At 35.0% G+C, this 15,931-nt stretch overlaps 1 protein-coding gene across 1 annotated transcript in view; it reads left to right on the top strand.

The window, feature by feature from the left end:
* Positions 1-14,719, top strand: part of LOC150075341 (doublecortin domain-containing protein 2-like) — a 122,518-nt gene extending 107,799 nt beyond the window's left edge. Inside the window, exons 7-8 of the mRNA XM_090388454.1 lie at positions 11,682-11,806; positions 14,546-14,719. Coding sequence (XP_090244580.1) covers positions 11,682-11,806; positions 14,546-14,719 — 299 coding nt within the window. The remainder of the gene's footprint in view (positions 1-11,681; positions 11,807-14,545) is intronic.
* The last annotated feature ends 1,212 nt before the right edge of the window (positions 14,720-15,931 follow it).

Below are 15,931 nucleotides of genomic sequence, written 5' to 3'. Positions count from 1 at the left end.
GGAATTAGTTGGAATGCATAAATACTGTTCATTCAACAACTAAACAACAAAAAGGAAAGTATGTAAATAATAATTAATAAAGACCATCTTCATTCAGCAAAAAAGCTAAAAATTAATTTTTTATGATAAATGCATATAGTATCTATTAGATTCCATACGAGTACATGTGTTTCCTGGGTTGCAATCCATATAGAAGTGTGTGGAAGGTTAGGGGCGGATCTTGTTTGATTAATTTTGTGTAATTTTTTTTACATTGGTACATGTATAACTGAAGCTTTTGCAAAACAAAGCTTCAGTTTATATAATGTTTAAACAAAATAATGTTTATATCTCTCATATGCATAATGATTTTGCTTTAAAATACTGATAGCCTTGTTAATTCTTATAAGATTATTTGAAATGCAATGTATTTCAAAGTTGCTACTATTCCTTGAACCAATGATATAAAGTTTTATGTGCATTTTAGTATGGATAATTTGAAATATATATCTACAGTGAAAGTCAAGGTCTGAATTGGACCCTGGGACTTGTGAAAGGTTATTTGTTTCACAAAGGCTGCCAAAACCAACTACAGTCAAACATCATTATAACTAAATTGAATGGAACTATAACAAAAATTCACTATTTTTAATACCCCCTACTCCCAAGTGTATGCTTATTTATATATATGTGTTTTGTCTGTAGAAGTGTATGTGTTCAAAGACTGACTTACATGTTGTATGGGCTGAAAAAATATTTCCATAAAAAATAATATAAAAAATGCTTTTGCAAAAAAATTAATTACCAAGGTATGTGAAATATTTCTCAATTTCTCACACATAATAACAAAAATTGCAAAGTATTGTTTTTTGCTTCCATAATAGTCATGCTGCTCGACATACACTATTTATATTAAAACAAGAGTTGTGTAATTTATATTGTGTATAATTGTACTTGCCTGATAAACAGAGAGTATCCATATTTTGGGATATTATTTGCTGTTTAGTACTTTTACTACATGAAAGAGGTGACATTATTACTCTCATTTATCACAGTCACTTACTCTGCGAATTTTGTTAACTTAGCACAGATTCCTCTTAAAATTACATCTTTTTAAGCTGGTCATAGAGCACTTGCACGATCTGGTGACCAGTTTGACTTATGTAAATGGCTAAGAGTAAAGAGATAAATGCCCAGTCTGCAAGGTACAGTTGGAAAAGTGTACATTTGATTATATTTGTGAAATTTTACCTTGGTTGTGTAGAATTGAATTATTTTTTGCTCACTTGAGTTGAGTCCTTATTTATGGAAAACATTAAACATGGAAGCTGTTTCAGGAGCTTTCCTCTTATTTTCAATACAAAAATTAAAGCAGATTTTTGTATGAATAATATAAAAATTTTATTGCATGCCGCCACTCAAATTGTAAAATTCTAATGTTCTGCAAATCAGTATTTATTTTATTATACAGGTAACCCTCATTTAACACAGTAGTTTGGTTCCTACAAAATCTCGTGTAATGTGAAACCATGTTATACAGGGCTAAGAACCAGTACAAAATGAGGGATTATGTTCCAAAAGCTAACAAATATACACCTTTTTTTTTTTTTTTTAATAACTATCGGAAACTTAATTTTTATAGTAGTAATAACTTAATATTTTAAATTTATTTTTATAATAGTAGAAACTTAAATAGTAATAACTGAACAACTTATCTGCCATATAAGTATCACAAACTGTGATACTTATAAAACATACATTCATTTTATTTTCTTCCTCTTCATTGCTGCTGAGCACAATCTCTTCTACAGCATCTAGATTTCACGTATCTTTTGCTCTCTGTCACAATCAAAGTCACAATCTGCATGCTTCGAAGGCACAATTTTTTATGGTTTCAAACAAGCACAAGTTCAATAGCACAGAAAACCCAGGGATCTCCCAACAAAATACAGTGGAACCCCCTCTTTAAAGATGTAAAGCACAAATTTAACTGTATAACCTTACCAATTAAAAAAGTTAAATGATACTTGAAAATCAGAAGAATATTTTCCAGTTAGCAAAATAAAAATAAATTTACTCTTACATACTAGCTTAATTAATATGTACTGTAATATGTACATCCTAACTAATTGATATTTCTGTTCACTGACTCTTTTTTTTTTTTTTGTTGTAAAATTTAAAACAGTAAAAATGATAAGCAATTAATAACAAAGAACATGGTGTGCACAAGTAAGATACGAAGTAATGAGTTTGTGAAAATTTATTTATGTTTTTTATGATTGAATATTTCATGGAAGGGGAACACATTTCACCATAATAACATGAAAACCCACAGAATTCCGGCTATCGGTAATATGATTAGTGATGGCAAGAAAATCGAGTTTACTACCCATTTATAATTGATTACACTAAAAGAAAAGACCAATAAACCAGAAATTGCAAATTGTTTTTATTGTTTTATGGTAGCAACCTCCAGAAATGTGCTTTAGAAAAATACCATGAAGGCGATAACGACTAGTGAATCAACAGCAGCGATTCACAAAAAGGAACGGAAACAATGAAAATTACATCTAACATAATAGTAGGGTTTTCCCCAGCACAAAAGCTCAAAAATACCGTGTTATGCAAGATCTCCTGCAATTCTCAAACCATGTTATATAAGTACTGTGTTGTGTGAGGATTGCCGCAATTCTCAAACCGTGTTGTAGAAGTACCATGGGGGTTGCCTGTATATATATTTTTTTATTTAGCATTAGCATTAGTAGAGGAATATGATGCAAGAAAGCAAGCTTATGTAGCATCAGCCGGAAAAAAAAAAAAAAAAAAAAACCTTCCCATTTCACCCATCCATTAACTCCAAATGTTTGTTTAGTCCTGCCTTAAATTTATTTAAGTTGTCAACTTCTACGATGACAAATGGAAGTTTGTTCCAGCAATCAACCACACGCTGGCTAAAGGCAAATTTCTGCACATCTATTCTACAACCGCCTTTCCTCAATTTAAATTAATGTCCCCTCAGGCGACTGGGCAAGAGGAAGAATCCCATCATTGTTGAGCTTGCTCAAACCATTCAAAGCCTAATACACCTCACTCAGTTCACTTTGCAGGTGCCTAGTCTCTAGACACTGCAGTTTGCAGAACTTAAGCCTTTCTTTGTAACAGTAACCCTTTGTTCCATTCACTAATCTCTTTGCCCTTCTCTGTACTCGTTACAGCAACTCTACATCTTTCCTAAAATGAGGCCTCAAGACCTGTATACAGTACTCAAGGTGTGGCTTGACCATTGCCTTATATTATTATTATTATTATTATTATTAGGCTTATGATGCAAGGAAGCCTGAGGCTTATGCTGCACCAGGCAAAAAAAAAAATTCTGAATTACCCTGAGAGAGAGAGAGAAGTAGAAGGGAATCACCAAGAAAGAGAAGAATGATGATATCCAGCTCAGGATCCTGGGTGTGCCCAGCCTGTACTCACCAGATGTGAGCCCATGAGGTTATCATTACATATAAAATGGTTTACAACTATTAGCTTTGGTGGCACTGCCAAGAATTTGCTCCAAATTATATTTGAGTGGGTGCATCCAATGCACTGTAATTTTCGGAATATTCAGAAATAACATTCCAAAAATTTACAAATAACAGCTGAAATGTAAGATTCTGGAATTCATAGCTAAAGTGAATGCTTACTTTTGGATTAAGCTGTAAATCAGACTAAAATTTAAAATTTTATCAAATGTTTATTCCATGTACATAAATTAACCTCAACACAAGCAAAAAACAAAAAATGTATACCAAGCTATAAACAAAAATGAAGTGTTGAGGTTAATTTATGTACATGGAATAAACTTGATAAAATTTTTAAATTTTAGAGTTCAATCGTGTGCCAAAAAAATTGAGCACTTAATATCATGTGCCTTTACTTTTACACTACTCACATACTAACTGCTTAAGAATGATAATCTATCCCCCGGAGCAATATGGCCTTAGTTGCTAATGCTCCTAAAAACAACAACAACGATAATCTATATCAAAGGTTCCCAAACTTTCTTTCATGTATAAAGTATATTGCTCACCTCTGGAGGAATGGAATTAAGAAAAAAGAAAATTGCAAACAAGATAGTACTCTTTAATAAAAAACACAGATACAAATTGTTAGACTAAATTAAATAAAAATAAAATAAAGCAAAACAGTAGCTTTCAAGTCTAGGGGACTCTTCATCAGCTGAATACAAATGTTATTATGAAACAAAGAATGCTCAGGCGTGGTCATGTAAGGCAAACAAAGTATGACATGAGTGCAAGCAACAGTAATCACTAGTTAGAACTAGATGCTTGCAACTGCGAATGCAGGGCGAGTACGTGGAGTGCGTGCCAACGTTTATCACATTGTAGGATAACCACCTCCATGATTGGATGTATATGTATACCTTTATTACGGTTGAAATTATTATGGCATATGGTCAAGGATAATCACTTCCTTATCCCTGCTAGAAAAATTCCTGTATATCATTGACAAGACACCATGTACTACTCTTGCAGACTGTCTGCACTACTCAGAAAACTTCATATCTCTTTTTCATTCTCTACCATCCTGAGTGTAGTACCACACAGTCAGTATGTTACTCTGAGGCTACTGCTACCTACAGAGCCGGACCAAGGTATTTCTGTACCCCAGGCATAATGCTTTTCAGCACCCTCTTACTAAGGACATATATTTCTTGTTTCATTCTTCTTCTGTGTTTGGTGCCCTGGGAAAGGGCCCTGCTAGCCTGTGCCTTAACCCTGCACTGACTATCCATATGCAGTACTTTACATTTGTCAATGTTAAACTTCAGTTGCCACCTTTCAGCCCATCTGCTCAACTTTTCTAGATCCTGGTGCATTTTGTTATGTTTTATTTTAGTATATAGTGTGTGGAATCTTTTCCTTTCAAGTAGCTTTCATGATTAATCTCTTCCGTGACTTATTTATAGTTACAACAATAAGAGATTTAATTCCACACAACCAGTGTAAAATTTCATAACTAATCAAACATGCCATGGCTGAATGGTCGAGCACGAGGGTACAGGCGCCTCCGTAGCCAGGTGGGAAGGAGCAGCAGTGCGTAGCACACCCTTCTTGATTAGACCGGGGTTCGAGCCCGTCACCACCAAATACGGAACATGCGGAAAGGTCAGGGAATGACCACCGCACCGGAGCAATATGGCCTTAGTTGCTAATGCTCCTAAAAAAACCAAATAACAACAGCACGAGGGTACAGAATTAAATGTGCTTGAGTGACCGTGGTTCAAGCCCACATGACTATTAAATACAGTGGTGTATTTAGTAGCCATGTGGGCTACTAACACCATCTCTCTCTATCTTGTCAACTCCTCTGACTTTATGTGGTCATCCCTCAGTATAAACAGAAAATTTATTTATTTTTTTTTTCCAGCTGTTCCAAAGCAATGTTAAACTGATCACTGCTAACACTGTATGCTAAGCTTATATAGCTGTAATTTTCAAAAGCAGTCAAGAATTAAAGTTATGAAGCTCACCAAATAAGTGAGTGTACTAAAATAAAAGGAATGTCACCTTTTTGCATGGATTAAAAGCAAATTACACAGCAAATAATTCCAGAATATGGGTGCTCTCTCTGTAGCAAGTATGTACAATTATACATAATAAACAACATATGATTAGTGATGGTAAAAAAAAAACAAAGCTTAGCAATATGTGTTATTAACTGCAAGAAATTGGTTGAATTTCTCCACAGAACAATTGTTATTTTTTCTTGTTGACTAAATTAACACATTAATCATCTAAGGATTCTTAACAACGAGAGCTGTGAAAATGAGAACTGTGAAAATTTGATATAGCATTTAATAAGATTATCTGAAATTTCTCATTAATACTGACATTTTTATCTGGTATAAGGTGCCTCCATAGCCAGGTGGGCAGGAGCAGCAGTGCATAGCACACGCTTCTTGATTAGACCGGGGTTCGAGCCCGTGAGCCACCAAATATGGAGGATGCGGAAAGGTCAGGGAATAACCACCACATATCCCCGAAGCAATATGGCCTTAGTTGCTAATGCTCCTAAAAACCAAATAACAACAACAATCTGGTATAGATATTTTGAACCTGTTTAAATTGAAATAGACATATTTTTTGACCTCTTGAACTTCAACTTAACAAGGTTTTTACTGTATTTATTTGTAAAGAATCATATAACTTCTCTAAATGAATAATTACAGAAACAATAATAGTGTATATTTACCATACCCATGTTATGGGAATTGCAAGTGCATCTGGCATTATGACTAGAAAATTTCTTTTGATTTCCTCTGAAACATGACTGTGATAGATCACAAAAGTCATGCTATATGTTCATATCTCAACAAAGTCTATGATAAATGGTAAAAATCAAATAATTGAATAATATTTAAAGGAGTAGAATAAACAGCCTAAATATGGCACCGTTCTTGTTCACAGATCTCAACGCTGATATGAAAGCATTACTCATAAATTGAATGCTAATGCCCTTCTTGATAATGTCTCTCATCACATGGTATAAACCAAAATGATTTCAAATGAACCCAAATGAATGAGCAAATAAAAGAATAATAGCACTGCTCCATTAACCCCAGGGGCTCATGTCTGGTGAGTATGGGCTTGGCAAACCCAAGGTCCTGAGCTGGATATCATCATTCTTCTCTTTCTACTTTCTCTCAGGGTAACTTGGGAATTTTTTTTTTTTTTTTTGGCTGGTGTGGCATAGGCCTCAGGCTTCCTTGCACCATATGGCTAATAATAATAATAATAAAAATTAACTTGGTAAAGACTGAGAAGGAAGAAGTTTTCTTAGAATACGGGTTCAAAATTAATACAAAAAAGACAAAAATAATGGTTGCCAGAAAAGAAAGTCAAAGAAAAACAGACGAGATAGAAATAGATAACAAGTAAGTTCATTTGTATATCTTGGAAGCAACATACAAGAGGATGGCAAAAGCCATTTAGAAATAAAAAGGACTGCTATAGCGAAACAAGCACTTAGGAAAAAGAAATCATTTATTGCAAGCAAGATAAACAAAGAAAAGAGGAAGAGAGTCATGTAAACCTATATTTGAAGTATACTGCTGTATGGATGTTAAATAGGGTCAATAACAGCAATAGACGAGGAGAATTGAAGCATTTGAGATGTTTTTCTGGAGAACATTGATTAAAATCAACTGGAGAGACAAAAAGACGAATGAAGAATTCCTCAGACTAGCTGAGGAACAAAGAGTATTCCAGAGATATAGGAGTCTATGACATCTCTGGAGACACACTGATTGGATAGTAAACATACAAGTGCCTCCGTAGCCAGGTGGGCAGGAGCAACAGTGCATAGCACATGCTTCTTGATTAGACTGGGGTTCGAGCCCGTGACCACCAAATACAGAGGATGCGGAAAGGTCAGGGAATGACCACCGCATATTCCCGGAACAATATGGACTTAGTTGCTAATGCTCCTAAAAACCAAATAACAAACAACAACAATAACAGTAAACATACTAGGACAGCTAGAAGGGAAAAGAAGCAGAGGATGGCCAAGAATCACACCACTTGATGACATTCTCCGACTCTCAAGAATGAACTACAGGGAAGCAAAACAAAAATCCCAAATTCGGGTTGAGTGGAGAAAAAAGATCTCTATGGCGACAGGGCTTGGCCCTTAAAATGATGATGATGATGAAAGACTGAGGCTGGGAAATAATTAAGTGCAAAACAGAAACAACTATAATAGGCTAGAGAGAAATCACATTAAGGTGCTCATAAGTCTGAACATATTTGCAGAGAGAGAGAACCAGTGCAAAAGCAAAATTACAGTGAATCAATTTAAAGGAATAAATAAAATAACTAACTAAAAGCAGAAGGAAAGAGTCTATAAAATTCAAGAATTAAAGTTATACTGATACACTGAGAGTGAAATTTTCATGCCACCCCGAGTCAAAGAAGAATAATGGAAAAGGGGAAAAAGCACCAAAAAACACAATTCAAAATTCTGTTTAAATTAAATTTAAAAGTTAAAATTATTTTGCTGTTTTAGCTATAGCCCAGCTCATTTCAACATGTTCCTTTTCTTATTAATGTCATAGCCGTCAAAGTCATTTTAACTGTTTGGTGGCATAAGTTACCATGTCAGATTATTAATCACTCACTGGTAATAGGAAGTGTTATTTTTATATTTTACATTTCATTATTACTTCTAAGCACAGCAATAACTTTAATTAAAACATGTATTTAGTGTACATAAAGTGACAAAATCTTTTGATGTCCAAAGCAGGATGCTTCATTATAATGTGAGAACATTATAATGAGATGTCTGATTTTGTAAATGTGAAAAAGCATGAAGTTATAGTTTTTTGCCATTTCCATTTTAATTGAATTGTTTCAGTAGTCCAGATTTTATGAACCATAGAAAACATGATTTTTTATTATTATTATTAGCCATATGGTGCAGGGAATATTATTATTATTATTATTAATATTATTATTAGCCATATGGTGCGTGAGTGAGAGAGAGAGAGAGAGAGAGGAGTTTCTTCCCTGTCTTTGTGTAAAACAGAGAACCAAGAGTCAGGGAATCACCAAGAAAGAGAGGAATGATGATATCCAGCTCAGGACCCTGGTTGTGCCAAGCCTATACTCACCAGATGTGAACCCATGGGATAACATGCATTCTATAACTACATTAGTTCCTGGTACCTGATTTTGTTACTCTTTTCTGCAATCCACAATATTTAAATACACTAAAAATGACTATTTCTCTAAAACAGTAGGTTAAATGCCACATAACACTGAGCTATATCACACAGCAAGGCAACAGGAAGCCAAACCACAGATAATTGAATTACTCAATGTCAATGATATATAGGAATTTTGCTAGCAGGGAGAAGGAGGTGATTGTCCCTCTGTATAAGGCAGTGGTCAGGCCACGCCTTGAGTACTGCGTACAGGTCTGGAGGCCTCATTATAGGAACGATGTAGATTTACTTGAGCGTGTACAGAGAAGGGCAACAAGATTGGTGAGGGGAATGAAAGGATCCTCTTACCAAGAGAGGCTTAAGTTCTGCAAATTGCAGTGGCTGGAGACTAGGCACCTGCGCGGTGATCTGATTGAGATGTATAAGGCCTTGAATGGGTTGAGCACGCTGAATTCTGATGGGATCCTTCCACTTGTTCAGATTACGAACCTAAGGGGGCATAAATTCAAATTAAGAAAGGACAGATGTAGAATAGATGTGCGGAAATTTGCCTTTAGCCAGCAGGTGGTTAATTGCTGGAACAAACTTCCATCTGTCGTTGTGGAAGTTGATAGGTTGAATAAATTTAAGGAGTAACTAGACAGGCATTTTGAGGGAATGGTGTGATTTTTTTTTTTGGCTAATGCTGCATAAGCTCATACACTTGCTTTCTTGCATCACATGCCACTACTACTACTACTACTCATTAAGATAGTTTTATTATATGAGAAGCAGTATCATCAAAGTTCCAAATTCAAATTAATTCTACTTTCATTGCTTCACAATTGGTAACGTTAAGTCTGAAAGCAGGACAGAAGCTAAAAAGCAGAATGTCCAGAGCAAGCAGTGGGATGGATGGTCAAAAAGCAGGACTGTCGTATATAAGTTGACCAAACATCCTAGCAAAAGTTGGACAACTGGTCACTTTATTATTATTATTATTATTATTAGCCATATGGTGCAAGCAAGCCTGAGGCTTATGCTGCACCAGCCAAAAAAAATAAATAAAATAAATAAAAATTCCCACATTACCCTGAGAGAGAGAGAGAGAGAGAAATAGAAAGGAATCACCAAGAAAGAGAAAAATGATGATGTCCAGCTCAGGACCCTGGATTTAAGCATGCATCTTTGCTGTTTGTGTCTTAGTATTGACATATCCCATTTCCCATCCCAGTTATTTTAAGGCCAGTCTTTGGAATGGTTAGCATACCTCCTCTTCTCTGCCATATCAGTGAGGAAGGCAAAAGGATTGCAGGAATGGTAAAGAAAAAGACTATGAAAACTTTTGACAACTTTCCTGCTATGCACTTGGTAAAATATTTGTACTTAGTCAGCCCTCTGTTAACAAGGTTTCTCTCTCTACATCCTCAGTAAACAGAGAACACGTCTACTTGTTCAGCAGTGTTCTCATACCTGTAGGAACAAAATGCAAATGAAGGTAAAGGAAGAACATGGGAACTTGATCAGCGGATAACATTCCACAGAACAACAGTGAATAGGAACATTATGACATCAGCAATAATAAACTGCTCATTTGTATGAAATCCTAATATATTCTGATAACTGGTCGCCATTTTTCAAATTTTTTAAGCTAACTTAATCTAATGAAAAGCATTCAATTTTATGCTGTGAAATGGTTGCCAGTGGTCAATATAAATAGTTGCTAAACTGCAATGTTCATGTGGATATTTGAAAACTTATAGAAACACAAGGGAAAATAAAAAAAAAAACTGACAGCAAATAAATGTGGTTATTTTTGATTTGATAATTTGCATGTCAAAGATTTGTAGCATAAAATTAACATTGTACCTCATAATAGCTATGCATCCTCTTATCTCTTATGTTGTTAATAAGCTCAGATTGACATAATAATTATGGCCTTAGTTGCTAATGCTCCTAAAAACCAAATAACAACAACAACAACAACAACAACAGCATTCTTCCTCCTGCTCAAAGTACACACATGAGGGAGCATAAATTCAAATTGAGAAGGATGGTTTCAGGATAGAGGTGTGAAAGTTTTCCTTCAGCCAGCAGGTGGTTGATTGTTGGAACAAACTTCCATCTGTTGTTGTGGAAGTGGGTAGTTTGAGTAAATTAAAGGAAGAACTAGAAAAATTATTGGAGAGGCTGGGCAGGTGATGTGGGAAGTTTTTTTTTTTTTTTTTTTGCTGATGCTTTATAAGCTTGCTTTCTTGCATCATATACCACTACTAATTCCAATAACATTTGACATGTTCAGCAGCCTGGATAACTAGCTACTGAATGGGAGTGGTTGAACAGCCATTTGAAAAATGACAAAAATTCCTAACGACAATCAAATAATATTTGTTTAAGTAATTTGCACAATTTGTAGGTTGGCAGCATAAAATTAATATTGTATATCAAAATAATAAATAAGATGATGTGACCTGCTGATTGAGTGTCAGGTGGAAGCAACAGACAGTAAACTGATTAACATGTGGGTGTAACAGATGATAACATCATAAGTTAAACAATTGATTTACATAGTGATTCAGATTGATCAGCACTTAACAGGAATGCATTTGCCAATAGAAAAGTTCCCGTAGTTTTTTTTTTTTTGCTGCATAGTTTCTATAAAGGTTCCTATAGTTTTTCCAATAGAAAGCAGTTCCTATGGTTTGCTGATAGTTTCTGTAATCTCTATCTTTACCTTTTGCCAGATTATCATAACATAAGCTGCAGTTATTATTCCTATACCATCTAGAACTTGAAGTTTTATATAAAATTATTATTGTTTATTAATAAGCTGTGTGTTTTATTACAATAGTTTCCTCTTTTACATTTTTAAGAATTGATACTAGTATATTAACTACTAATGACAATTTTTATAGATCTATGAATAATATTTTGTTGAATATTTTTATATGTATTAACATGGTTATATTATGTATTAATATATAATATATAGACTGGGGTGGAATATATCGAGCCAAAGTGAAGAATGCCTTAACAAGAGATGCTATAGAGATTCAAGATACCCCTGATACTGCTGTAGAATTTCCAGTTGATCATGTCGATGCAGAAGAAGTAGATGTAAATATATTTACCATTTTCATTTTTTTTAATAACATCGTAACAAAAGTATAAATATCTGAAATCTATTTATATGTTGTTAAAATGAATTCACTACTCAGTTTTGTTGCTTTATTTTGTTCAGTTTCACATTTGATGTTTGCATTAATGAATTTGAAAGCCAAAAGTACAGCAACCAACATTCAAAGACACTGATGATTGGGAGTATTGAGAGAGGGGAGGATCGTAATTCCTCATAGCTTATTTCGTACATCATTTAGTATTACCGTATTTCCCCATGTATAAGACGCACCCATTTTCGAAAAATTTGGGGTCTAAAAACTGGGTTGCATCCCAGTGGTTGTAAATTTTTTTACTTGCATTTCCCGCTTTTTCACGCTTGTTGTCTTTGTGCTCATTGTTTCACACTTGTTACCGGTATATTAGGTTACGTTTTGCCATGTTCTGCCCAGAAATGGCTCAGAAAAGATTTTCGTACAGTGCTGAATTCAAGTGAAAAGTGATCCAGTTTGCAAAAGTGAATGGAAATCGTGCTGCTGAATGTAAGTTTGGTCCTCCTCCAACTGAGAAAACAATCCGAGAAGAAGGCCATGAGAGGCAAGTCAGCAAAATGGCCTGATTTAGAGAGGGAATTGAAGATATGGATTGAAGAGCAAAGGGCAATTGGAATTCCTGTGTCCACAAAGATGGTTCAGCATGAGGCAAGAATTGCTGATGAAAAAGAAGTTACTGATTTCAAAGGAGGACACAATTGGTGCTTCAGGTTCATGAAACAGAATGGACTAAGCATGCGTACATGCACCAGGGTTGCCCAAAAGATGCCTGAAAGCTATGAGCAGAAGGTCCTTGAATTTCATTGTTTTGTCATTCAATGTCGGAAGACACATCAGTTTGAGTTGGGACAGATTGCAAATATGGACAAAGTCCCCCTTCAATTTGATGTCCCAAGTAACAGAACTGTTGATAAGAAGGGGGTGAAAACTGTAACTGTGAAGACAAGTGGACATGAAAAGAGCCATTATACAGTTGTTCTAGCTTGTTGTGCCGACGGAACCAAGCTGCCTCCTATGCTGATTTTCAAACGCAAGACAATGCCAAAAGAAGACATTCCTCAAGGAGTGATTGGCCACGTTCATGACAAGGGTTGGATGGATCAGGATGGGATGAAGGTCTGGTTTGAGAAAGTTTGGAGAAGGAGACCAGGTGGGCTCTTACACAAACCTGCTCTATTGGTGCTTGATCAGTTCAGGGCACACATAACAAAAAACACAAAGAAGATTGCTGCAGAGCAAAAAACAAAACTTGCCGTCATACCTGGAGGCTTGACATCCCAGCTCCTACCACTTGATGTCAGCATTAACAAACCCTTCAAAGCTGCCATGAGAGACGAATGGAACCAATGGATGAAGCCCTCTGGGGACAATTTGACACCAGCAGGAAAAGTGAAGAAACCAACTATAGGAGAAGTTTGTACCTGGGTGAAAAGATCCTGGGATAATATCAAGATTGAAATCATTGTCAAGTCATTTAAGAAGTGTGGCGTTTCAAATGCCATAGATGGAACTGAGGACGAGGCAATATACGAAGACAGTGATTCGTCATCAGACACAGATGAGGACAAGCTAATGGATGGGAGCTTTGACAGTGATGAGGAGTTGTATGAATTTTATGATGAATAAAACTTGAGTTCAATAACTTTATGTAATACATTTTTTTTCAAATTTCGGGCCCCAAAATTAAGGTGCATCTTATACATGGGGAAATACGGTAGTATTAGTAGTGGCGAATGATGCAAGGAAACAAGATTATATAGCATCAGTGGGAAAAAAAAAAAAACTATCCACCTCCACAATACATGGAACTTTGTTTCAATGATCAAGCAATTCTCTGGCTGAAAGCAAGGCTGGATCATAATTTTATGCAAATTCTAACCATTACAAATAGTGGTATGTTTTGGGTCTTTCTTCAGGTCTTGTTTGCTAATAGAAATAATCGAATTAATTCATGATAGTAAGATAAAAATGATTATAATTTAGCTAAAACATAATAAACTATATGTGTATTATACTTAAAATCAAATGTCTATGCAATATCTTTTTGTTTCTGGAGGAGTATCTGTGATCATTCAAAGCAGAGTTAAAAAGTGATGTATATATAGGTTGTTCAATAAAGGTTGATCATAATTTTATATATATTTTTTACAACATACCTTTATTAGGCACCCATATTTTGATGGTCCTTTTCAAAGTAGTCCCCATTTGATGAAATGCACTTACTCCAAATTTCTGCTATTCTTCAAAAACATAGTGGAAGCCAATTTTTTGACATGTTTGAGAATTGCCTCCAATGTCTTTACAACTTCTTCTAACAACTGGAAACAATTTCCTTGCAGCTCCTTCTTTAACTTCAGAAATAAAAAAAAAATCACAGGGTGCAACGTCAGGGCTGTAGGGCCTGACCTTGCACCCTAACTATAGGTTATAGTTTTTTTTTTTTTATAGAGTGTTTATGGAATTGAATGCCAGGAAAAAAAAAATTAGGGAGAAACATTCAGAAATAACCATTCCCCCTCTACAAAAAAAATTAAAAATGTTACTTCTTTAATTTCAGTTTTTAAAAAAACTAGCTGTATAGACCAATTACTTGCAGGCTGCAGTGAAAGTGGTCTGAGGACCATAATTTTGTAACTACTGGTAAAGATGACTTTATATTAATTACATTTTATTTTCCATCTGTTAGGATGAAGAAATTACACCAGATATGGAAAGATCACTTCAGGAGATGACATCACTTCAAGCTCCACAAGAATTAGTTGCATTTCTGCCTTCAATGCAAGGAAAAAATATGAATGTAACATCTGGAAGGCATGAGCAGCAGCTTCAGCAAAATCATGTGCAAAATATTTATGTGTAAACTTGTGCCTTTGCTCTTGTAAAGTGTATTATATAGCACACCTCACTGTTGTAAAAGAGACACAAGGTAAATACAGTTTTCCTGTATTTACAAAAAGTCTGTTAACCATGAATTCATGCTTAGCCTGTCAAACAGGTAAGCATACACTGTAAATATCATTTTCTTAATAAAAAGAGAAAATATTGATTTAAGTTATATGAATTACAAGGGTATTTTGTTTCTCCATTTACCGTTTTATTATCTTACTGAATTAATTTCCTCTTATTCTTGGGCCCACCTAATTTCCAAAACCATTTAAAATGTGGCTATAAGCTAAATACCACTGGAACTAGGATTTTTTATATATATATATATATATTAAAAATTTATTTGATATGAGGGTTGCTCAAAAGAGTTCATAGAATTACCTAGATGCACTATTCAGATAATCCTGACATTTATGTAACGAACTGCCATTCAGTAGATGTACCCTTGTATAATAATATCACTTATGAGTTGTTTTTTTTTGTAAGGATTTTTGTATGTTATGTCTATTGAAAATACATTTATGGGTCCAACAAATGTTGACAGATGAGTAAAAGGCATGCTGCAAATGAATGTCTCTTACCAACTTGAATTTACTTCATCAGAATCCATAAAATTTATGGTCTCAGATTGTTACAATGGATGAAACATGGGTTTATCACTTTGACCCAGAGACTAAAAAAAAAAGTCTAATGTGGAAGCATCCATATTTTCTGCCTCCCAAGAAGTTCTATGTTGCTCTATCAGCTGGTAAGGTATTAGCATCAGTTTTTTGGGATGCAGATGGAATTATCATGATTGACTACTTGGAAAAGGGCACCACTGTCACTAGTGCGTACTGTGACAATCTCATAAAGCAACTTTGCGAAGCCACCAAGGAAAAGCAGCGTTGAAAGCTGCAAAAAGGTGTCTTGCTCCTTCGTGACAGTGCACCCAGTCACCTCCCAGATTGCAATAACCACCATACAGACTGCGGGATTTTGGTTACTTCAGCACCCACTCTGTTCTTCAGACCTTGCCTGTAGTGACTTTTATTTGTTCTCTAAGCTGAACGATAATATCTATGGGAAGAGATATGCCTTTGACTCTGAGGTGGTTGCAGCTCTGGGTGTCTGGTTGGAAGATCAAGATGAAGATTTTTTTTTTTTTTCAATGTGATCAAAGAGGAACTAGAACATCAGTAGGAGA

Source organism: Mastigoproctus giganteus, chromosome 14 (genome assembly GCF_048544385.1).
Source record: "Mastigoproctus giganteus isolate SK-2022 chromosome 14, ASM4854438v1, whole genome shotgun sequence".
Classification (NCBI taxonomy): domain Eukaryota; kingdom Metazoa; phylum Arthropoda; class Arachnida; order Uropygi; family Thelyphonidae; genus Mastigoproctus; species Mastigoproctus giganteus.
The sequence above is the reverse complement of the archived record's forward strand: the minus strand, read 5'-3'. Positions and strand labels throughout refer to the sequence as shown.